Source organism: Chelonoidis abingdonii, chromosome 5, assembly GCF_003597395.2.
Source record: "Chelonoidis abingdonii isolate Lonesome George chromosome 5, CheloAbing_2.0, whole genome shotgun sequence".
NCBI lineage: Eukaryota > Metazoa > Chordata > Testudines > Testudinidae > Chelonoidis > Chelonoidis abingdonii.
The window spans coordinates 42,123,265-42,148,884 of record NC_133773.1 but is presented as its reverse complement, the minus strand read 5'-3'; the positions used below and the strand labels follow the sequence as shown (position 1 = coordinate 42,148,884).

The 25,620-nt window shown below is 38.9% G+C and overlaps 1 protein-coding gene across 1 annotated transcript in view; it reads left to right on the top strand.

Annotated features, from left to right (window-relative positions):
* Positions 1-25,381, top strand: part of TNIP3 (TNFAIP3 interacting protein 3) — a 123,388-nt gene extending 98,007 nt beyond the window's left edge. Inside the window, exons 10-14 of the mRNA XM_032762526.2 lie at positions 2,841-2,966; positions 4,469-4,522; positions 5,563-5,721; positions 9,347-9,407; positions 20,606-25,381. Of these exons, the coding sequence (XP_032618417.2) occupies positions 2,841-2,966; positions 4,469-4,522; positions 5,563-5,721; positions 9,347-9,407; positions 20,606-20,637 (432 nt within the window). The 3' untranslated portion in view covers positions 20,638-25,381. The remainder of the gene's footprint in view (positions 1-2,840; positions 2,967-4,468; positions 4,523-5,562; positions 5,722-9,346; positions 9,408-20,605) is intronic.
* Positions 25,382-25,620: the final 239 nt, after the last annotated feature.

Here is a 25,620-nt window from a genome sequence, read left to right as displayed (position 1 = left end):
CTTGGGGTGGCAAAAAAGCCAGAGCCAGCCCTGGCTCCAATCAGAAGCTTCATGGGCAGAGCCTTTAGTGGTCCAGAGTCCTGTTAGCCCCCATCCCTGCTAGTTCTAGACTGCTGTCCGGGCACTGCTTGGGGACCTGCAGCTCCAGATCTGCAATCCCTCACAGCATCACTTAAAACAGGGGTCGGAAGCCTCTGGCACACGGCTTGCTAGGGTAAGCAGCCTGGCAGGCTGGGCCAGTTTACATGCTGCATCAGCAGGTTCAGCCGATCGTGGCTCCCACTGGCCGCGGTTCACTGTCCCGGGCCAATGGGGGTGGCAGGAAGCTGCGGCCAGCACATCCCTCACCCCACACCACTTCCTGCAGCCCCCATTGGCTTGGGACAGTGAACCGTGGCCAGTGAGAGACGTAGCAGGTAAAAAAACTGACCAGGGTGCTTGCCCTGGTGAGCCACATGCCAGAGGTTGCCGACCCCTGACTTAAAACCTCACATAGGGCTTATGTGGAATATAAGAAGGTCATAGGCATTGTGCTAGCTATCTGTACAGGGCTGAATTTTACTATAATGAATTATATATTTCAAGAGTTATTGGTTAGCCTGATATTGATCTCCTGCATTCTTGTGAGCTGGAGATTATATATATTAAATTATATAAGAATCCTGTTCTTGGAAAACCAGGATGTCGCACATCTCAGAATTCCAGTCTCTCAGAAGAATGATGCAGCACAGGCAGACACAAATAACAACCTGCATACTGGCTGCAGAGAAAACTCATAGACTCATAGACGTTTAAGGTCAGAAGAGATCATTATGATCTACTAGTCTGACCTGCACAACGCAGGCCACAGAATCTCACCCATCCACTCCTGTAACAAACCCCTGACCTATGTCTGAGTTATTGAAGTCCTCAACTTGTGGAAAACTCTGTCAGAGAAGCTGGAGGTTATGAGTATTACAATCATTATTTTGAGGCATGGATATGATTTTCTTTGGTTTGTTTTCTCTCTATCTAGGAACAGGTCAGTTTAAACTCACCTGAAAAGTACCTATATTTTTAAATTTTAGGTCTGTCATCCTGTACAGTGTTAGACAAAGTTATTGAAACACGAATGGACGTGATCAGAAGATACATGGGATAAAATACTTGTTTCTGTCACGTTTGACCAGTTGAGCCAGACTCGACTCTCTAATATAATGTATGCCACATGCTGGGGAGCAGAATCTTGTACTTCATTGTGCTGTAATGAGTTATTTCATTCTGCTAGACAATAAAATAGCTTACACCATTTCTCAAAATCCTCCTGGGGGAACTGAAATGTAGCCGGTCAGTTTTATTAATATATGTTTCCAGTTGTAGACATCAGTATAGTCATTCTGGACCTTACACAACATGAAGGGGAACAGAAGACTTGTGTGGAGGAGAATAGAGGATTGACATCTATATGATAGCATATCTCCATTGCTTAGCCATCTTTGGCCCATCCCTGGCTGGCACAGAAGGGCTACGCTCTGAACAACAAGAGGGAAGGGGCAAAGGAAAAGGGAGAAGCAGGGGGGTGGGGGATACACAGTCTATGTAACATCTTCCCTCTTCTTCAGGGCATCAGAACTTATAATGCAAAGGGGTATCATAAGTCACTCCACGGTGAACAGTAACACAATCTGCTCTCCCAGAATTTTAACAGATCATGTGGTTACCTGGCTGTCAGGGTGAGCATGACAGGACAGATTGCTATACAGCTGGTGCTGTGGAGGGGTGATGGTTGTTCGTAGATGTGCTGAAACATATAGGACATGACTCTCTGCAGGAACTATTGACTGGGCCCGCTCCCAAGGTGTTACAAGCTGACACTGGGCATGCCTCCTTGAGGGGACAATGTGGTGGAGCTGACACTCTGAAAAGGCCTCTTATGCATAGCTTTATGCAGGAAGAGAACCGATAGGCCTACATGCATTGGCAGAAGTGTCTAAAGAGCATTGCTGATGTTGCCAGCTATATATAAGTAATATAGATAGTGATTTACAAGTTATCTTGTTTCGTTTTCTTGGGTTCAGTTGATGGCATTTCTTCACTGAACCAGAGAAACAGCAGTAATATTAACTTGTGACGTAAGTGCTGCATGTATAAAAATGCTGACTGGTTAATAGCAAAAACATTTTTAATTCATGGTGCATCAGGTAAGGAATCATTGAGATGCTTCATAGGTCCCAGCTTACCTCTGGCCCATCATTCTGTTTGAGTGATAAGCTCAGTTTTATATATCCTCATGTTAGCATTTCAGGGACTATCCCTTGCAAGGTAAGAACCAGCAGATCCAGCAGTGGACGCTGAAGATGCTAATTATTAGTGCTGGTTGGAAAATGGGGAAAAATATAAAATATTTGTATCTTAAACCAGCATTTGAATCATCTTGAAGAATCCACGCCCTTAATATTTGGAATCTTAGTGCTAATCACGACTAAGGCAGTCCCCAAGCAAGCCATTCAAATATAGCAATATTCCACAAATACTGAGATTGTGAATTATTTGTGAGTGGGATCACATGCAGATAAACAGACTAAAGCTAGGAAAAACATGGGAAAAAATGTTGAAGGTAGATGTATAATAGAAGGGATCAGTCTAAAAAGTGCTCTGTAAATTAGCAGTTGCTTGTCAGTTAATTTGTAAAAATGACACAGGAAATGATCATGGTTGTAGAATTCCAGTGAGAATTCCCTCTTAGGATGAATTCTGTACATGTTTGGAATGTGTTTAAAAAACAAAAGAAGAGTAATGGATATCTTGGATCACTGTAGCACTACCACAATACATTTCATAAATAATATTAATAATTTCAGGTACAGATATATGAAGAAGACTTTAAAAAGGAGCGATCTGACCGAGAAAGACTTAATGAAGAGAAAGAAGCACTGCAAAAACTTAATGAAAGATCACAGTCCCAACTGAACAAGCTAAATTCTCAGGTATGATTTAAAGAAAGTTGCCATTGCCAGCACATGTGCATTTTATTTTTATTTTCTCACTTTTCCATACAGCCCAAGACTTTTTGACTTCCTTTAATTGACATTGGATTTTATTTGAGGTCACCACAAGGGATGAAATCATTCTGAAGAAATGTTGTAAAGAGATGAGAAATGATTAGAGACTTCTTCCAAATTAAGTAGATGGAGTGTCTATTAAAAAGGCTGCTCAATATTTCTTAAACCACAGTTCTTTTGTCTTTCCCTTTTTATTTGTTTTGTTGGCATGCACTTGATATAAGAAACACAGCCTCATCCCCCAAACCTGGAAATAAAACATGTGGCGCCAAGTCCTGCTCTGTTACAGTGACCTGTAACTGTCTGAGAAGGTGGCGTTACTCCAGAATTTGTCCTAGTTCTGATTAATTGAGCAGTCTGAACAGAGTCATTCCATTGGTTGGGAAATCCTTTTTTATCTCCAGTGTGATGTGAGTGTTCTGAGAGAGGAGAAGCTGAAATGAAATCATGGCACATACAAAATATTGAGCTTTCACAATTGAGCAACATTTTGCAATAAGTGGCAAGTCATTATGGAATGTACTCTGCTGTACTATCATCCCTCTGGACTTCCTGATTTAACCACGGAAGTATTAGCTGATTCTTAACCAACCCACAAAGAGTACTGTAGACACTGGATTTTACTGTAGCATACAAAGCAAGGGATTGATACCCCTTAAGGTACTTGAGTGCCTCCTGGAGAGGTGTTGAGTGCCCATGGCTCTCATTAGCTTCATTGGGAGTTGAGGGCATTTAGCACCTCCCAGCAGGTATTCAGCATTGCACAGAATAAGGCCCAAATGAGAGAATATTGTTAAAGTTGTATGGCACAGAAGGCAGCATTTCATTTTAATGCAAAATCGTTAGTGATGCTACAAGTAATGCCATCCAGGGCATTCAAGCACACGGGAATAGCATGGACATCCTTAGTATGTTACCCACTCAGTAGACATGGAGTATTTCTGTGGATGAATGACATTTTAATCAGCTTGGAAATGTTTTAAAGAGTTCAGGTGGTTTTAAATCCATTTCTCTCATTGATATCTGTGGTAGAGGCCAGCCAGGGAATAGAAGTGGCTGCATAGTGTTTCCTTCCAATGGTCATGGGAGGGTGTGAAGCCCTTCATTTCAGTGTTGGGAGATCACTCTAAAACACCAACATGTGGGGGGAGGAGGGGAACCACCTACTCTTCTCCAATTATGTGGTCGGGGATAGAAGAGGCATTTTGTGTCATGCACACACAAAAGTAGTTTCTTGTAGATGGCTCATGACCATTCATCTCATGCACATATGTGGGAGTTGTTCCAGCCCCACTGCTGTAGGAGCACCAGTGTGTGTATAATGCTTGGAGTCTTCTGTGATTAACTGACAGTTGTGTTGGAAGCAGCTTTGGGACTGGCAGTCAAGATGGTTGATTTATCAAAGTGAAATTTTTATTTCTCCTCAGATAAAAGCATGTTGGCAAGAAAAAGAATTTCTAGAGAAGCAATTAAAGCAACAGGTGTGTGTGCACCTTTTCAATACCTTGTGTTTTGTATTTACATTAAATGTTTCAATGCGTCTGTGAGCTGGTAGAGTAAATCCCTCCTTCTAAACTACTCATCTCTCCTCCTTAAGGGCCAGATCTTTCAGCTCTTACCTGTCTTGAGCCACCAAAGTCACTGGGACTATACATGAGAATAAGGGCTGCAGGATCAGCTCTGAAAGCATTCCATAATAATAAACTCATTGTTCCCCATAGAAAACTTTCTGTAAATATAAGGAGGTTGCTACAGGCATGCTATCCATTGAGCAGATTTCACTACATTGGCATTCACTAGGGATTTGCAGAAGCTCAGCACAATGCCTGTGTACCCTCTAAGCCCCTCTATAAGCATGTTTCACTGTATTAACTCTGGCCCAAATTCATTCAATAAAGAGTCTGTGACTGATTTGATGATATTTGTGAAGGTTCATGATAAATGCTAGGTATATCAGTGCAAAGTACTTATTTGATTGGACCATTTTGTGAGGTGCTGACTCCAGCTTTTGCTTCCCCCTACCCCCCAGTCAGTCTTTACCAAAGCATATTTCCATTGATTTCATTGGGCTTCAGTAAAGCCCAAGCAACAGCAGAGCAAAAGCTGTGAGGACATCAAGATTTGGCTCATTACTATTCATATTATTTATTAGCCTGGTTCCATGTTAAGCAAATCTGCATGTGGTTAGTATTAGCTGAACAGTGAGTGCTACTACATGAGATAAAAATGTCATTTGGTGCCAGAAAACAGTGCTTGCAAGGTAGGTATCAAATACTTCATCCAACAGAAAAATTTCAATGGTCCTTGGCAGGATGTGCGGAAGATGCTGTATCAAGAGAGATTTATTTGATCATCAACAATCAAAATAGGTTAAATTAGAAGCCCTGTAGCCAGTTATGGGTCTGGACCTTTCTTCACTATTAATGTTCAGTGGTTAATTTGTATTGGCATTCTGTTTGACCCACATGTGCAGCTAGTAACATGGTATTTTGTTTTTGTTTTTTTAAAAATTTTCCTACAGACAAAAGACCTCCCTGTGTCATCTGAAAAGTGCTGCTTCCTGCCTCAGATGTTTCTTCCACCTTGTGTTAACTATGGAAACTGTGGATTAGTTGTCCACTACCAAGACCCTCGAGTACAAATGTCATCACGGGGCATGTATGATCAGCAACAGCACCCTGTGAGTAGGACTTCTGTCAATTATCATTTTGCAGATCTTAGAACATGGCAACCTTACATGAGAACTCTGATCCTTTCAGTGATTCATTCCATCCTCTTCTTCAGCTAGCTTGGTTGTCTCTCAGTCCATTTCAGGATCCAGATTAAATTTTTCCTGTGTTTTCAAAGCTGTCCATGGACTTGAAGCAGCCTTGTGCCTGATCTCTGCTCAGTCTCTCTCTCTGCCTCTCGCCACACAAATCACTGGTCTCCATTTAATAAGTCCTGCTCTGTGACCTCTCGTGAAATCTAGACTGGGCTTTGATTCCGCACTTCTTTTCAAGCCTCATCTGAAAAACTCTTTTCTCTCTCTTCGATATTTCTGTTTTCTCCTATAATTTTTCATGTTAAATTTGTAACTCTGGTCCCACTTTCCTGCCTCCTTTGGAAAATCTGCAGAAGTGGGCTTAAAGGGGAGGGAAAGTACTTTCAGGGATTTCTCTTCATTTCTTGAGTGTGCCCGAATGGCACTGAGAGTGAGATCAGTCTCTGCAGGGCCCAAAGGTTAAAAGACATCTTTTCTCCCCTGCCTCTGCTTCATCTCAAGAGCTGTCCTGAGCAGATCTCTGACATACTTACATATTTCACCAACTTGATCTCATTAAAACTGACCCTTGTGGGTTTTGTACAATTTATGCTTTCTCTGACTAGAGAGAAATAATTAAAACCTTTATAAATACATTTTATATATAATGTTCCTAAGAAAAAGGGGGGGTTATTTTACATTTGATTTATTTAGAAAATATCTAATAGTATTGAAAATAAATTTGAAGTTTATAAACATGAAGTTTGATTAGACTTTTATACTATTATTTAGATCAACTCAGAAACCCATCACAGGTCATGTCTCATTTCTATAGTGCAGCATGGTTAACCTGTATTCATAAACATGGGTTTGTTCCGTAAGATATGTAGCAAGTCTCTGGTCATTCAAAATAAATAATAGTGAGAACAAAGGTCCAGATGCTAGTCCTGTTAAAATCAGTGTGATTATTTTCTTGACTTGTGTGAAAGCAGGAGTTCGCCTAAATAAATATTCGTTGAATATGATGTCAAATTTTCCCGTCGTATGTAGTGAATCACCATATTTATTTGGAAAACCTGCTTGACTCTCATATGGTTTTGTCATTCATGAGTAATGTACAATACTGCACTATCATATCCTCTCTACGTAGCACGCAAACATTTCTATGCAAATTGATGAACTAGTAGCAAAGATACATAACTATGCTATAAAGCCCTAAGGGCCAAATTTTGACATCTTGACGCATATTTAGTAATATCTTGCTCCAGGATAGCTGTGTTTAAATGGGACTACTAGAGGAGTAAGGTATTACTCAACATGAGTAAGGGTAGTAGAAAATGGCCCTAAATGATTTATGAAAATTTGTCATTTTTCAAGCAAGCTTATTTTATTGTAAAACAATATTAAATTACACTTTAAACAAAAAATTAAGATAAGAACCTACTAATTTTTAAATCCTATATTTATGCATATAAAGTTATGTATTAAATGAATTAATTATTCAGGCTTAGCTTAACTTTGCAAAATGTGTTTTTTATGCTTTCAAACTTAAGAAAGCTGAGGAAAAATGTGGGCAAGCAGGTAATTTTTGTGTTAGAAATACACTTATTTTGTTTATCAGAGTTTGAAATATTGTAAAATGTTTCTCACAGCAGTTTGGAGTCAGTCCCAGATTATTCTGGCTATCCTCCTTGAGCTTTCATCATCTGTATTTCTCATTGTACCAGAAGGACTCTCTGGGTTTATAAATTTTGCCATTCCTAAAGGAGTCCAGAGGAGGTGCAGTGCATTTCTGATTGTTGCTTTGAAGTTCCCAAACTTGTTCTTTTGAGTTTTCTTTGAAATTATTTTCTTATGTGAGCATAGTGTTGCTCTTAGCTCTTTAGCTCCCTGAGCAATTTGTCAGTGAAGAAGAAATGTGTTAGGATTTAATGAGTGTCTTGATGTAAGAAATGTAATACTGTGCATTTACCTTGTGCTTCTGAATTTTCACCTTTTCTGCATCTCACTTTTTGTTTCTATTGAAAATTTTTAAGGAAACTTTTATATTTAGTTTGACTTGAAATGTATCTCTTTTCTGTCCTTGGATTTCTTTCAAGACTGTAATATGAGAGAGAAAAGAAGTAGTAATGAATTAGAGAACTGCATGTTTATTATGAACTGAATAGAGCAAAACACTTAAGCACAAGCTTAACTTCTTGAAGTTGATGAGACTGTTCCTGTGCTTAAAGTTAAGTTGTACATAGGTGTTTTGGCTCAAATTAGTAATTCTTGTATGAAGTATAGAACTTCCAATTGTAGTAAGACTTTATTTTCCTTAGGCTTATGGTCACTTTTGAATAATGTTACATAATTGCAAAAGGATTTTCGTTTTACTGATCTTAGCCATCATCCATAACAGCCCAGTCTTGCAGTTCTAACTTGGGCAAAACTCCTACTGAAATCAGTGAAGTGAAGTGTCTCCCCAGTGAGGATGGATAAATTGGAATTCTTTAGGTGATGATGGGAATTTTGCCAGAGGGATTTCTGCAAAACAGGGACCATAGAATTCTCCCATCCAATTAATGAATTGAGGGTGGTGATGTATGGCATTTCATAGGCTTCCTCATTTGGCTGAAGCTAGATGGAAAGCCTGACACTACTCCAACTGAGGTTAAAGTGTTTTTTGAAAGTGCTCAAATGTATATGAGGGCTGAGTCCTAATGTAATGTGAAAAAAAAACAATTTTGTCAAATGGTCTTTCAGAATCAAATAGACTGGTAGTTATTTTCCACATTTTGCAATATAAAATAAAAAAAATTTCCTTCTCCTTTGAGAAATGTGGAGGAATTTCCAGGCAATATCATCATCTTGTTTGTTTGTATTACCGTAATGCCTAGGAGCCCAAGTTATGGACCAGGACCCATCTTGGTATTGTCCTCTTGTAGAAAGAAGAAAAAAATTGTTTTTTTAAAAATAATTTCCCTGTCCTACAGCATATTCAAGGTGGCACATGATGCTACCTAATGTGACTGATACCTTCATGTAACTCTATGGGAGGATAGGGGAATGCACTTCTGAGATGAAGGGTGTTGAAAATGAATGCTGACAAACTTTGCACGCTTTCACATTGGAACAGCTTCACCTGCTATGTCAAAGCATGTCATTCTCTTAGCTTCTTAACTGCTTGCATTGGTCCTGTTAAAAATGCAAATGTTTATAATGTCTTCAGGTCCATTTCATTTGTCTCTGTCTTCTCACTCCCTATTTACAGTGTTCATAAGATTGTTGAAAATCAGATTGATATTACTAATGTTGGCTTTGATTTGTGGCATTTAGAAAGGTTTATACTGTTCACAGAATTCAAACACGTTAGAAAAAGAAAACAAGCTGAAAAGCTCAATCAGTAGAAATTCTGAGCCAAATCTAAGGGGTTTTTTTTGTTTGTTTTTTTGGTAAATTACTTTTGTATGACTAATAAAAAGCTTCAGAGCATAATTATATTTTAACATACCACTATTCTTTTGTTTGAAGTGTCTATGAAGTCCATATTGCTGTAATAATGTTTTATTGTTCTATGCAGCCAGATTATCAATGGTATGTTCCGGACCAGTTTCCGCCAGATGTGCAGCACAAGGCAAATGGTAAGACAACAGCTGTACTGAACATACTGTGAATTCACTTTTTTAATGAGGCCTTTTTAGTAAACTTTCATGTGTAGATAGTGCACTCTTACTCCAAGGCTCTACTTTATAAGGCTGCAGTTGATATGCAAGACAGAAGTTGTAGGTTCTACTGGGGTGCCATCTCTGATATAGGTTTCAACTTCACTGTGATCCTTAAAACATCTCTTTTATAATGTATGTTACAGTAATAATCTTTAAAGAGAGGCTGTCCTCAGAGTTGGCCTTTAGAGCTCCTGGTGCCCCCGTTGAAACTAGATAAGAATAATGCTGAAGACGGGGTGAGAAATGGAACAGGTTTTAGCAGTTATCCCTGTTAACAATTTTTTTCCCCACTCTGTAGAAAAGATGCAAATTGAAATGCCTCTTCTTGTTGGATTGAGTGACAGAGACATTGTTAACAGCAACTGATGCACAAAATCAGGAATCTAGAAGCCTAGAACTGTGCCCTGAATGGTTAAAGATGCTAGGTACTAAGGCAGTATCAATTACTAATGACTCTTGGAGACAAATGAGCGTACAAATTATTTACAAAAGATTAGGCTTGCTATGCAAAGTTAGGATCTAGGTTCGAAATGACACAAAGTTGTGGGCGTATGGATTTTGGTTCCAGCCATTATAAATACTGGGGTGGGGAAGCAGGGGAAAGGATATTGTTTTGAATTCCAAGTCCCTTTTCCTTCCCCTTCTCTTTGGAAACTTCTCCTCCTCTCCAGTTTGGGGATTTTGGTGTCAGCCAGGGTTTTGGGTCTTGCGGTACTCTAATCCTCTTTCTTCTAGCTGACCTTTCAAGTGACTTATGCTCTCCTGAGTTGTGAAGTTAAATGTATAATGATAGGTATTGCATGGTATCACCATACGTATCATTCTGTAGTGGGTGTGGATACTGTATATAGTGATAAGGAGTTGTTATTGAGGCTATCTTGTGCAGCATCCAAATGGGAAGCTATATGGCCATTTCTTCTCCAGCAGTTACATGTAGGAGATACAGTACATGAAAATAGCAATAGTTTTTAAAATGTATGGACTAGTCCTCTAAAGAATGAGGCATCCTGAGCTTCTGGTGGGGTGGGAGGGAATGAAGACATCAGGAAGATGGAATTATTTTATGGCTTCCTCCCTTTAAACCCATGGGAATTTACTGCACAAAAGAATGTTGATGGTGTCATACCCATGCCCCCCATGTTGTGAACATCAGAGTGGAGGTTGGGAGTAACTGCAGATGCAGTTCTATGGTAATTTGTCTCTATTAAAGGGTCTGAGGAAAACCCCTTTTGTGCCTATTTCTCCCTTTATATGTCCTTGAGTTTGCTTCTAACTCTCCCATGTGTAAAATGTTATTTTAAAGCCAAACTCCCTGTATGTTCCACCATTGCTGGTGGACAGGGGCCAAGGCCACCCCCTTCAACAGGACAATTGGAAACTCAATGAGTTGAAACTTACAAAGAGTTTTCACTTTCCCTCCTTTTCTACCCCCAGCTGTAGGAACCCATGCTACATAATTTTGGCCCATAGTATATAATTAATCTATAACATAGAGAAATGATGTTGAGTGTAGAAAGGGCTACACTGAGCCTTTGGGGGTTGTATGTTGTTTTTACTAGTCAAAAATTAGTCATTAACTTTAAGGAAGTCCCAAATTTTAAGTACACTTATTAAAAACTGATTTTACTTAATAGCAAGAGTGACTAAAGTTGAAGCTAACTGACATTTTTTTGAGTTTTGGCAAGACTTTTTGAATTTTTAAATTCCAAAAATAAATGGGGGTTGGGGAGAAGAAACCTGAGGAAATTAGGAAATGTTCACAATTTTCCACCTGTCTTCTCTCCTTTTGGACCAGCTCTGACTACAATAATGTTTGTACAGTCAGTCATAGTATAGCTAGCAGAATTTGAGAAGGACCATTTATCTTAGCTTGAATATATGTCCAGTTAGGTAATAAACTGGCTATTAAATGTTAATGATTCTCTCCTGAATTAGTGCTTAAGTATGGTGCTGTAAAAAAAAAAAAAAAATTAAACACGATAACAAATCAGTCTGTGATATCACAAAGCAGTCCCCCGCCCCCCCATACAGAATCTATTACTGGATTGATGTTATAGTACAGCCAAATCCTTTAGTCTTTTTTACCTAAGCAATATTTCCATTGTCATTAAGGGGAAGTTTATTCAAGCATCAACTGCATGACGTGGCCCATGTATTTTAATGTTATGACTTGCACACAAGTAAAATGAATCCGTGAACAAGTATTTATTATAGTTGCTTGTGCTACTATATCTGCACATAATTTGTACCTTACATGTGTTTGATTGACAAACAAAGGATTTCTGTCTTATAGGTGTGTACTCTGTATAAATGTGACTATAGGCAGTGTGATATAAAACATACTATAAGATTCTGATCCACAAACCATCGAATCAGAGCTACGTAAAAAATGGATTTTTCCGTTCAGTGACGGTTCTGAAAAATCAAAAATAGAATAAGTTTCAGGTTGATCCAAAACCAACATTTTTTCACAATGCTTGGTAAATTGAAAAGTCTAAAAAAATTTTACTTTGGGTCGACCAAAAAGTTTTATTTCGATTTCGAGCTTTTTTTGGTTTTGTGTTTGTGGGTTTTTTTAAATAAAATTGAAGGAAATGTGTAAACAAAAGGTGCTTTTGTCCTGAAAAATTAAAACATTTCATTTTGAAAATGTTGACATGTTTCTACTCTTTTGAATATTTTTTCTTTTCTTAAAGCCATCAGCTTGGTGAAAGCAACATGAAATTGTAAAATGTTTCGATATAGCCAAATCTCCATTTTTTAACCCCCCTGCCCCCTCAACCCAAACATTCAGCTGAAAAACTTTGCCCAGCTCTGTACTGAAATCAATGAGAGTCTTTATATTGACTTCAGTGGACTTTGGACCAGACCCTAAATGTTTACACAAAGTATCCTGTAGGCATAGTTTACTATAAGGCTCCTGCAATTGCAAAGGCATACATCGCAGAGCTGGGAGGTAGTAGCCTGTACAACCACACCTGGAGTATTGTGCTCACTCAGTTCTGGGCATTGTGTTACTGGAGAGACTGTCCTATAGGGAAAGATTAAAAGAACTAAATATGTATAGCTTGGCTAAACAATTTTGAATGAAGATATACTTAATAGTCTATGTATCTAACCTAGCCTCTTTTCACATTGCTGCCACTCCTTCCCTGCACACATCCATACGACTCTGCCAGTAGTGACTCGACACCATGTTTTTCTGCTTCTCATGGGCACATCCTTTGTTGTATGGAACCCCTTTTCTGAGCTAGTCTGCAAAGCTATTATTCTCTCTCTTGTTTTAAATACTTCCTTAATGACCAGCTGCTTCTGCAAAAGTCTGCAAGAAACTTCTGTTGTCTCCATGGGAAAAAACCTTCTATTGCTAAGTAACAACATAATCTTAGAGGGGTTGTTCCTGCGCTACTTCTCCTTACTGTCTTGTTAATCCCTGGGTCATGTCCTGTCCATGACCATGGTGAAATTCTAGCTCTACTGAAGTGAATAGGAGCTTTCCCATTCTTCAACAGGACCAGGACTTCCTCATCATATCTGTTAAGAGATACCTTGCAAATTTGGGGTGCTATTAAAATAAATAATACATTTAATATTTGGAGTTAATTAACACCAACCGGGGAAGATTGAGAGGACTTATTAGGTGAAGTATCAAGAAGTATAACTTGAAATAGAAAAATGTAGTGAAATTAGGAAAAGGAAAATTCCACAGAAACCAGAATCATCCCTCAAATATTTTAATGACCTGCAGAAATATGGAGCAGCATCTTTTTTCCTTCTCTTCTTTCCTCATTTTCCTGTTTCTTTTTTTTTTTTTGGTTTATTTATTTTCCCTCTCATCCCCAGGCACTGTGACCCTTTTTTTGTGCAGTTGGCAGAGGATCACTTACACATAGATCTAATCTTCAACATTTGGCTCCAGAGCTGAACTTTCCCGAAGACTGTGGTGGTTTGGATCTGGGGTTTTGATTTGGACCCTTTCTAATTTTAATGATAATGAATACCTTCCTCAGAGCAAAGGATGGGTGGGAGGTGAGGGGAAATGCAAAGGGGAATAGGAAAACAAGGAGTTAAAGAGGGAAAAAATTCTCCTACCCATTTCTTCTTGAAAAAGCTTTCCCTCCAAAACCAGAATAAAACAAACAAAGGTAACGTTCAAGACAAACAATTTCCACATTTTTGTTTAACTAGAAATTCTTACTTTTTGTTTATAAACCTGAGTTGTAGCACTAAAGGCAGTGGCATTTTAAAAAGCACAACAGCCCCAATGTCAGCTGTATTTCAAATTTCTGCAGTGAAATATGACTTTATGGTTGAGGATTTACAAACGGACAGAGCTTTGATTATAGAACCTCACTTATCGTGAACCTCCTGTTTATTTAATCAGGGTTGTATTCCCCAACTGTTTCACATAACAGGATGTTTCACATAAGTGAGATTTGGCTATACTGTAGTGCCTGTTGCTCCTTAACGCTACTGCAGTCTGCTGAACTAGTTGGTCTTGGGTAAGCTGTCAGTCCGTCTGTACGCTCTGCAGTCCTTAAGGACTTCAGTAAATAAAGTTTAGTCCTGTTGAGCCAGCTGGCCTGGAGGAAGTTGGTTGGCTGGCTGTATATGCCTTAGTCCTTAAATGCTTAAAAGCCACAGTGCATGAAGCTGTCTTGTCTAGTCAGTTGTCCCCAGAGCAGCACCAAGCTGGCTGGCCATAACTGGGGAGAGCTGTAGAAAGCTGAACTCAGTTGGGAGAATCTGAATGCAGATTATGAAGTCTGCAGCAGCAGCGTACTTGATTATCTCCACCCTCAGTTATTCAAAGGGCTTCACTTGTCTCATGAAAATTTGATCTGGACTACAGCGCTGCAGATTCCTAAACAGTGACACTGGGTTTATAAGGTGTATTTATGTGTAACTGTGTATAGCCAGTTTGTATTTTTTTTTGCTTCAGTCTACCTACTACTGAACATTCCAGTTACTTTGTAAAATTGTGTCTGCAGCTTTCGGGAGTTTAACTTAGATATTAACCAAATAGTCACTCACCCAGAAATTGTTTTAATAGGCCCAAGAGGTTAGGAAAAATGTATCCTCCAGAAAAGCTTAGGAGCCAGGAGACTGCGTAGGCTGCCTCTAGCTGCAGGTTATGGAAACAGTTTAACCACTTGAAGCCTAATTTTAAAAATGTACATTAAATGTGTTTCTCCTTTTATGGTATGTTTAATGACTCAGTGTATTCCAAGCCCTTGCACATTTGCAGGGCAGCATTTCTTAAAGGAGACCCTTGTTGCTGCTAGTGGTCTGGTAAGAAACACCAGGCTGTAGCCCAGGGTAAAGTCAATAGGCCATGAATGTGCCCTTTGGGAGGAAACATGCTCTATGTCCACAGGAACCTAAGTGATTAACCTCCAGGAGTCTTACCAGTGGGATCAAAACTGAATCCAGGACTATTAAAACAGCTAGTTGCAAGTGGAAAGGTATGGGCTGCACTCCTGGTTATTGGTTCTAAGACAATAAGATTTTCTTCCCATTCATATCCCTAAAGGTGCACATTGTATCTTATTAAAACCCCTTAGTGAAGCTCATTTTGTCTGAGGGCATAAATCAATGTGGGGGATTGCAGAGCACAGCTCTTCCTCTTTTGTGTGCTGTGTTCTGTGCCTGCAGAGACATGCATTTAGCAGCCTATGCCCAGAAAGTGGGCAATACGGGATCAGGTTGCCAGCAAGAGACCATTTAATAAGAGCCTCTGATCCAAAAGCCAGTCTCCAGAGCAGAGTAAGAAAAGCAGGGTGACTAGAGGAAAGTGGAAAGGATGGATACTGGGAGTATGGGTAGGAAGAGAGGTGGCCTGTTCTATAACTTACCTCTCCTTTAGGCCTGTGCATCTTTCTCCCCTTGATAATCCAGATGCCATAGATGGGGAAAAACCAGAGGGGAAATAAATCAGTTGGTTAAAAGAGGGAAAAGGCCAATATATAAAAGTGGAGGAGAGGACAGATTTGGGTCCAGGGAAGAACCACGTGCAGGGGAGGTGGAAGTGAGCAAGCATAGCAGTGGCCTGACTTTAATGGAGCTGCACCTGCTTCCAGCAGGGCTGAACCTGGCCCCTCATCTTTTTACTTTGTGCCTGGATTTGTGCTGGATCTGAAGTCTGAGGCTTTCCTCACTTTCTTGCAGTCTAGCCTTGCTCTAATGTTCATGCTGCCCTTGTGTGGCACCAGTTCCTAAACCTCTGCTATATCACTCAGTGTTCTTGGAATTTGTTTTTATTTGCTATAGGGGCAAAGGATAAAGAATTCCAGCAAGTGTATTTAATTTGAGTTTATTTAGCAGGTGTGCAAAATTGAAAAGAAGGTTGGGAAAAAATTGGTTTTGGAGACTTTCCCTGAACCCTCTTTTCATAAAGATTTCTCTGGAAAAGAGATTTTATTGCTCGGAGCTCACATGTCCTTGCTGCTGGCATGTGTTTTCTCTTTTGCTTCCAAGATGCATCTTGGGGTTTTTTGATTTTGGCAGAAATAACTAGTGGTCCCCCAGTAGATGTATTCAAGAACCACACTTATCACTTCAAAACACCTGATCTAAATACAGGAACTCTTAGTCCTAATGTTTATATACTCATTATATATTTTAATTTGGGGTCAAATCAGGCCTGGCTTAGTGCACAAGGAGAGAGTAAAACGAGTCCTTCCTCATCTAACTCCCTGCTCAGTGGGCAGTACTGATTTTGTTGCAAGATCCTAGGAAGAATGGGAGCGGTCAGCTAATGGTGCTAAGTAGGCTTAGATGGGGTAAGCAGAGTTCAGCATGTGGAACTCTAGGCACACCATTTCACAAATGTGGCAGGACATCTGAACATCTCTAGAGGTGAGATGTGTCCAGGTACCCCTAGGGTAGTGCCACCTCTCATTCTCAGGAGCCAATGTTGCCTTTAACATACACATTCTTCTGCTACTAATATTATAATTAGAGCTAGTGGGAGAATGGATTTTTTCCTGTTGAAAATTACAACTTTTCAGAGAAAAAATGAAAACCTGAAAACAAAGTTTTGGTTTTTCAATGAAAAGTCAACACTTTCCACGGAAAGTGCTGAAAACTGTTTTGATGGGAAATTATTGACCGGCTCAAGGCGTGTTTACATCCATGCATATTTGAAACCGCACAAGTATTTCAAAATTGGCCTTTATAAAGCTTGAATCTCTTCCAGCAAACCAGGACATATTCATGAGCTGGTCTTCGCATGGGAAACTAAGGATTTGACAATTTACTCCATGTTTAGCTCTTTCAAACATTTTTAGAAATTCTGCTCAAATAATACTTTCTCCCACTATAATGCAAACTATAAACACATTCAGGATGGCCTACAATTTCTGTTTCCTGAAATGTCAGAAGTTTTCATTTTCTGATTTTTGTTTCAAAATCTACCTTCAACTTAAGATCACAGAAAATTCCATATTGTTTCAGCTGAATACCAGTTGGAGATGACCGCTGAGAAAGTATGATACGAAATGTAAACAGTAGTATGGCTTTAAACGCTAACAGCCCCACCTCCTCAACAGGATGTTCCAATATGTACTCATTTCCTGCTTTTGCTGTCAATACATGGTCCCGGCTATTTTAAATAGCTTCAGATGCATTGATAAGCTAATATTAAATTAGATTGAAGACACTGGGAAGATATCAAGGCATTTTATAGTAACTTGGTTTTCTCTGGTTTCCATTGTGAGTTCATATGGCAGTGGAAATACTGGTATTTCAGTAACATACTGTAAATATGCAGATGTTAATTAATTAGATTCTTTCCTGTTGGTTTCATGAAACATTCGTTTGCCATGTGGAAATTCCTTCTTTCTCATCCGTTATCTGAAGGAGATGCAAAATTAGTTCCATGCTATTTGTTCACTAATATAGATGCACCAACTTTGAAAGTACTGTGTTTATTACTTTAGTCTATCAAAAATACACTATTCCTGCTTAAGTGAGGGCCCAGTTCCCTTTTTCTGTTTTCACCGCAGTGCATTTTTGAAATACAAACTACTGTGGGCTGCTTTGCACTGCTGCAAAGTAGCCAGAAAGCCAAATTAACCAGTTGACAGGGGATTCTTCTTGTGTAAAGGTAATTCTTAAATTGTGGCAGCTGAACATCACCCCATTCCTGACCATCTGTGGAGGGAACATACCTGGAATGCCCTTGCACTTGGCTAATTCTCAACTGCTGGACTGTCCCTTTTGAGGGACACCTCTGTGCTGTTCTAATTTATGCCAGGAACTGAAGTGGTCCCCAGCAGTTATTAGGATCTAGAGATACCAAAGGTGGCTTGAGGCCATCAACACCTCAGTTCTGCACGAAGCACTGAAAATCTAGCTCTTCCATTATAATTTTTTCAATAACTTTTTAAAAAGTTACAGATACTGACACTTCACAGACACCTTTGAAAAATCTTTTTTTTTAGAAATAATTCTACTTATAAAATTATCTTGGTTTTTTTACCTTTGCTTTTTTTTTATTACTGAGGATGTTAACAGGAAAACAGTGAACTGAATTCGCCATTGCCTTGTACCTTGCATAGGTAGTTATGCCTATGTAAAATACTGCCATTCTGATTTGGTAGGGTTTTCCATTCACTTGGATAGGTGTAAAATGACTACAAAAGCCCCCGGGGCCATGGAGAATCAGTCCTACTGCTAGCTTCTTACCTGAAATTATCATTCCTTCTTGTGATAAATACATTTCTGTAACAGTCTTTGCTGATGTTACAGTGTTACGACTTGGGATTCAGCTCTCTATACAAATACAGATTTGGAGTAACACTGATTTATATTTGTCAAGGTTCCTTCCCCACTCTGAACTCTAGGGTACAGATGTGGGGACTTGCATGAGAACCTCTAAGCTTAACTACCAGCTTAGATCTGATTTTGCTGCCACCACCCAAATTATTTATGAGTTATTTGGGAAACTCTGTCTACCTCCCCGCCAGAATATTTCCCTCCTAAGTACTATAACCTTTCCCTGGGTAGCCTTGAGAGATTTCTCCACCAATTTTCTAGTGACCACCGATCCAAACCCTTGGATCTTAAAACAAGTAGAAATTAACCGTTCCCTCTCCTTTCCCCCCACCAATTCCTGATGAGTCCAGATCCAACCCCATTGGATCTTAAAACAAGGAAAAATCAATCAGTTCTTAAAAAGAAGGCTTTTAATTAAAGAAGGAAAGGTAAAAATCATTTCTATAAAATCAGGATGGAAAAACTTTACAAGATAATTGGATTGAAAAAGTTCCAGAGGAACCCCCTCTAGCCTTAGGTTCAAAGTTACAGCAAACAGAGGTAAATCCTCTTAGCAAAAAGGAACATTTACAAGTTGAGAAAACAAAGTTAAACCTAACACACCTTGCCTGGCTGTTACTTACAAGTTTGAAATATGAGAGACTTGTTCAGAAAGATTTGGAGAGCATGGATTGATGTCCTGTCCCTCTTAGTCCCAAGAGTGAACAACCCCCAAAAATAAAGAGCACACAAACAAAAGCCTTCCCCCCATGAAGATTTGAAAGTATCTTGTCTCCTTATTGGTCCTTTGGGTCAGGTGTCAGCCAGGTTACCTGAGCTTCTTAACCCTTTAAAGGTCAAAGGATTTTGGTGTCTCTGGCCAGGAGGGATTTTATAGTATTGCACACAGGAGGGCTGTTACCCTTCCCTTTATAGTTATGACAATATCAGTATAACTGAGATCAGAATCTAGCCACAGGATTGTATGTTTAGGCAAATGTCCCTAGTAAGAAAAAAGAAGGGAAGAAAATATCTCTGTGGTCCTGATCTTGCACTGTCAGGTGTGAGGGGGCCCTAGGCCAGCACAGCAGTCTACCTGCCTTTTAGACAATGTTGAATTAGGCCTAAATAAACCTTTTTCAGAAATTTACCATGAGTCATTGATTGCTTTGTAAATTCTGCTTCTTTTTTTAATTGTGTGGGTACGCCACTGTAATAGTACTGTGGTCAAAGGTGAAGTGATCCTTCCAGGTATGACGATGTGTAATCCATGTGGCATGTCAGATGAATAGACACTCTACATATATACCTTCACAAATGGAAAATAGTCATCAACTAATTGTCATCCATCTCATACTCATCACTTAATTTATCACAGAGACATAAAGTGGCTTCTAACTGTTACAGACAAAGGAAGAGTTCTATTATGTAAACCTGGAATTCCAACAATGTTGTCTCTTCATCTCCTGCCACAAATATGGACCTTTGGATTTAATTTTCTCTTTTCAGCATGTTCATCCAAATTCTTCCCTCAATTGGGAACCAAAGGGCTGGTAGGTTTTGTGATTGGCTTCTGAGTACAGGACTAACTGCATTTGGATGTCATTAGTACTGTACATTTCAGAAGTAAGTGACAGATGTAACATGTTGGAGCAGTACATTATTCTCTCTGACATAGTCAGAACTCAGAATACGCTTGGGAGTATTTCCTATTGTTGTTTTAATGTTTTGCTTGTAAGTGATGCACTGTGTGCTTTTTCATGGTGTTCCTAGCAATATGTTACAACATTTCAGGAACTTCTGCTGAAACTTCTTCAGAAAGGATGTATGTGTTATATTGTCAATCTTGTATTATCCTTTCTGTGGTGACATTTTTTCCACGCTCACTTGCGTTACTATCAGAGACATATGCTTGTACCACAGATGTGCTAAGAGTTAATACCACTAGATGTGTCACTGCCTTATGCCTTGAGTAGTCTTCTACACTTCTGCAAAGTGGACGTAAACCTGTGCCAAATGAGAGTGACACATTTTATTCCCACTTTGCAGAAGTGTAAAAGGCTACACTAGGTGCAAGGCTGTGGCATATAGGTCCTAACATATACTTTAGCAGCTGGTATTTGAGATTGGTCACAATTGACTATGAGATGGTAACCACTGACCACTGTTTAAAATAATGACATTCCTAACCCATCTTGTTTCTCTTTTGGTTTATTGTATACTTATGGGGACTGTAAGCTTTTGATTATATGGAACTTAAATTCTTCAAGGAAAAAATCAAGTAAGAAAAAGGGAAATTAATCACAAGTGAGTTAATATTTTTAATTTTAAAACATTTTGTATTCATTTACTTGCAGATACTCCCTCAGAGAAAGAAGTCCATCACTGAAAGCATATGAACTAGAGAAGTGCAGATGAATTACACATGCTCCCATACTGTGAAAGACTGGGAACTAGCCTGATGTTTCCTCGAAACTTTATTGTTCTTTGTTTTTGCCTATAGCTCCTTATCTCTCCAGTGCATGTTACTTGTACCTGGTAAAATCCCAGTGGGGGTGGTGATGATGATGGAGATACAGATAAATCCTTCACAGATGTGATCTTCAAGAACTGGTTAAATTATCTGGGGAAACATCACTCCTTTCCCTTCCTTTTGTGGAAGATGCTGCCCGTACTGGCTACACGGATCTATAGAAACATCTTATGATACAACATTTAACTACTGCTGGGAATTAAGAGGATGTTGCGTCTGATTTGAATATAAAATGCTTAAGCACATTAATATTGTGATCTTGTATAAGAATGACAATCCATTGTATTTAATTTCTGAAAATTATTTGTTGTGCCATTTTGAATTCTGCACTCATTTCTCTTCATATATATTTATGGAATGATAGCTCTTCAGAGAAGCAACTGTCTACTACTCTATGTTTGTATTGTGCCTAGTATGAATGAGCCCCATATTTAGTTGGTCCTTAGGTGCTTCTGTAATAAACATGATTATTATTAATAATAGGTTGACTGATGAAAATGACAATCCTACTTTTTAACAACATTTGCATAATAACTGTAATTGTATCTCTCGTTGTTCAATTTTCCATGGTAGACACTGAACCTGCTCCCATTTAAGTCATGGCCAATTCTTCCATTTATTTCTATAGCAGAAAGCCTGGGTCTGAGGCTTGCAAAGGATATGATCATAATTCTGTGTTTGTATATATATTTGTATAAATGGAATATTAATAGAAATATTCCACTGATTTATATTGAGAGTTGAAACAAGTTTCAACTTATAGAGGATTTTAGTAATTAATAATGCTAAACATAATGGTCCAACCTTTAATTTGAGAACACAATTACATTTTAGATAGAATAGTTTATATAGAATATTTAAACCATGAAACATTATGGGAAATCAGCATGACAGATGTTTAGCCAACACTGCATGATGTAATCTGCTCACAGTATTACTGCTCTTTCCCTTCATATATTTTAGTAGGACAATTCTTGTAGGGATTCTGCCACAGCCTGTTAGGGCTCTGCCTTACATAGGGGGAAGTCTTGTACCTTAAGCCGTAGGTCACATGAAAAGTCTAATGGATGTTCTTGCTGGATCAGTAGAAATTTCTTAGTGTGAGTCTAATTTCACACCACACCTTCCTAAATTGTACCAAGGCAGAATTTTCAAGTGGACCTACCAGCCCTCATGGCCATATGCAGGATAATTCCCACATTAATAACAATCCATTTTTATTCCCATTAATGTACAAAGACTTTTGCATTAAAATAATAAGCTTCATGGATTAAATGTTTTCAGCATTTGAATTCAGACCCAATGGAAAACAATCCCTGGGAAAGGATTTCTCTGCAATTAAATTAATTCCTCCAACAGCTTTGTTTTTTTCATTCAAGGAGACAAATCCCACCCTATTTGGTCATGCAGACCAAGAGAAACATGACTAAAATCCTAAATTAACCATTCTCTTAGAATAACTATTTTTTCTTGATTTTTTTAGAAACCTGTGGCATAAAAGCCCAAGTGTCCATTGAAGCTGCTATCTCTGCATGGGTATGAAGCTGGCTTACAGATACTGTAGCAGCAGATAATTTAACTAGCAGACAACTGATTAATGATTTGGCTAATAAGGGTGAGATCATGGAAAATGCTAATGCAGTACCTTAGGAAAATCCAATTATAATGTAACCTAATTCAATTCAAACTCTCAGCAGGTGACCAATGTTGTGGGAAGAATATCCCACACTCGGCTGTAGTGAATGTTCAAAACAGACAAGCTTCTGTATATTTAGTGTTACAGCCAACAAACCTCCATTTGATTCACTTCAGCCCTTCTGCTCAACTAACTATGAAGGTTGTGCCTTCTATTTGTGAAGCTTAACTCATTATATAGTTTGAGGAACCATTATCTGACCTAAGCAGAGATGACTCAACGTGAGTCATTCACGCTAAGAAAACAGAGTTTGCAGTGCTAACTTTTTTTTTCTTGGTATGGACGCAAGGTTTTTAATGGTTAGTTGGCTAGGACCTGATGCTGTAAATATTTACTTGCACAAATCCCAGTGAAGCTAATTGTGAGACTTTGCTTCTAATATGGTGGGAGTGGAAGGAAGGCGTCTGTTTACCTTTTGTGTGATGCTACATTCCCCAAATCCAGGCACTGTCTTCTCTCTGAATTAGTGTTGTCACATTAGGACAGCACACACCAAAGAACTGTTTTTTCTGTTTGGTGGGGGGAGGGGGAAATCAATTAGATTAAACCTATGGTGATTCATTTCTACAGAATTGTTGTCTCCAGTTCCAGTGCTTTGTCTGATCTGAATAATGGATCTTCTTTCACTTTCTTTGGAAGATTATTGCACCTTTTATCAGATCTCCTGTTACTCCCCTATCTTCAGTCAATATTTTTATTTCCCAAATATCATCCCATTTCTCCTTTTTAACCTTCTCATTTAGCTTTCTCAACTTATTTGTATTGCAGCAGTGGATAAGGGAGACCAAATATACAATCAAGGATGTGACATACTTTTGTGGCAGGCTAGCTTTTTCATAAAGGTGTCCATTGGAAGCTGTTTAAAGTTTGTGAGTCTTAAAATAAATTCTAGAGAAGGGAGATTAGTGGGCCGCATAAATCAAGCCATCAGTGTTGACATATGATGATGATAAAGAATTGCTGAAAGAGTCATTTTTTTAAATACTGAATACAGAACTTTATTCGAGTAAGGAAAAGAGTATTTATTAACCCTAAAACTATTGCTTCTCTCTGCTTTACTGTAGAGCTGCTGCCTTACAGCCTTTCTCAGCCCCATCACACTTCCCTTTCTGCTACAGATTTAATGAAATAGTACATGCACTCCCAAAATGCAGATACTAAATACAGCATACCACACAGCTCTGCAGTTTACCTCATGGGGAGAGAGGAATAAATATGTATTCTATATAATATTCTATACTTAGATACCTTGAGATGTGATGTAAAAGTTTCCCGGGCATAAATTTGTGATGGCTGTATTACTCACTGAATAGTTTCCTGCCTTCATTTCAGGCCATACTGTACTTTAGGGATGAAGAAAATATTTTTGTCCAGATTAATGAAAAGGAAAAGGTGAGAGCTGTTTGAAGTTGCTCAGAAGTTCTGAATACTAGAACAAGTGTTTGAGGATATGGATTAATGAAAAGAACATGGGCAGGGCAGTGAAAGGTATCTGGTACAATTTGTCTGATGGGTCTGCACATAGTAACACAGATATGACAACCTATGTGTGCAATTCTGTAAATAAAAAAGGAAAAACCTGAACCACTTTACTCTCTGCTTTGAATTCATTCGTTGGTTTTCTTGCTTGCCACATCAGTCCACATAAACTGAACCCCAACTACATCTCTGATCTTGACTCAAACTTTTCCTTCTACTGTCTAACCTTCTCCCAGTTTTCTCTCGTTGTTCCCTTTGTCTCCTTCCAGTCTTTTGTATTGCATCTTTTGTCATGCAGTCTTATTTGCTTGAACTGTCTTCAACATTTTACCTGCCAAGCACCCTTTTCCTTCCTCCTCCAAATCTTCCCTTAAACCTCACTTCCAGGAGTCCTTCCAAATTTGACTTCTTCATCATTAAGTTTCTATGCCCTCCTGCACCTGCACTGCTATTTCATGTTCTGTCTTACCTATTTTAGTCCATGTCTATGCAGTGGTTTAAGCTCCTTGGGGGATTGGGGCCTTAGACTGTAATCTCTTTGGAGAAGAAAATTGGGTGGTATTCTGCATTGTGTAAAGTGTTATGTTGCTGTGTAAATGGTCATTAATTATAGCAAGAATGCTTTCAAGCAGCTCAGCAACAAAGGCCTTATTGTCTGTGAAAACAGTAGTTTATTATACCCAATTAATTAAAAAAAGAGTTTATACATGAATTATATAGGTGTACTGGCAAAAGATTATTCTATTTGATGGCCCATGTTGTATGCCAGCCATGAGTCTGGGGAGCTCTTGATGATAAAATGCTTTGAGGTTCTAGGAGCATGAAAGGCCATGTAAAAACCTTAGTCTAGTCTAAGCATTAGCAAGAGTTTGGCATCACATGAATACGATGTATGGTAAGCTAAAGCTTCGCCTTCCTTGCTCCTGTTTGTCTGTCTTACCTTACCTTGATAAACTGCAAGTTACATGTTCAACCCTACCCCTCTCACCACCCTCGCACTGCGTTTACAATATACACCTCTACCTCGATATAACGCTGTCCTTGGGAGCCAAAAAATCTTACCGCATTATAGGTGAAACCATGTTATATTGAACATGCTTTGATCTGCGAGAGTACACAGTCCCGCCCCCACAGAGCACTGCTTTACCGCGTTATATCCAAATTTGTGTTATATCGGGTGGCATTATATCAAGGTAGCGGTGTACCTTTGCTTTGGTTAAAATAATCCCCCAAATTCAAAAATACTTGTGAGATTTATTTAAACCAGATCTTAGTATTTTAACTTTACAAAAGAAATTTTTTTCTTCCCTTGCTGTAAATTGTAGACAGTGTCTTTGATTTTGCAGATAAAAGTTGAAAGGTATATAAGACACCATGGCAAAATAATGTATTTTCTTGATTAATAAAACACACTCCCACCATAAACCTGGGTGCTGGTTAATTCTGTGTTTTCATTTACAGCAGCCACTGCCTCTGTTACTTCTCCACCTGCCCCATAAATGGAGAACACCCAGGTGCTTCCTGTTTTGAGTATTGCTTCTGGGAGAGCAATGGCCCCACGCTAATTACAGATCATGCAATAAGCTTGTGGGGAAAGTTGTGTGTATGGAGACAGAGGGGTCAGATAAATGAAAGCAAACAAGTCAGGTATGTGGTGAAGCACA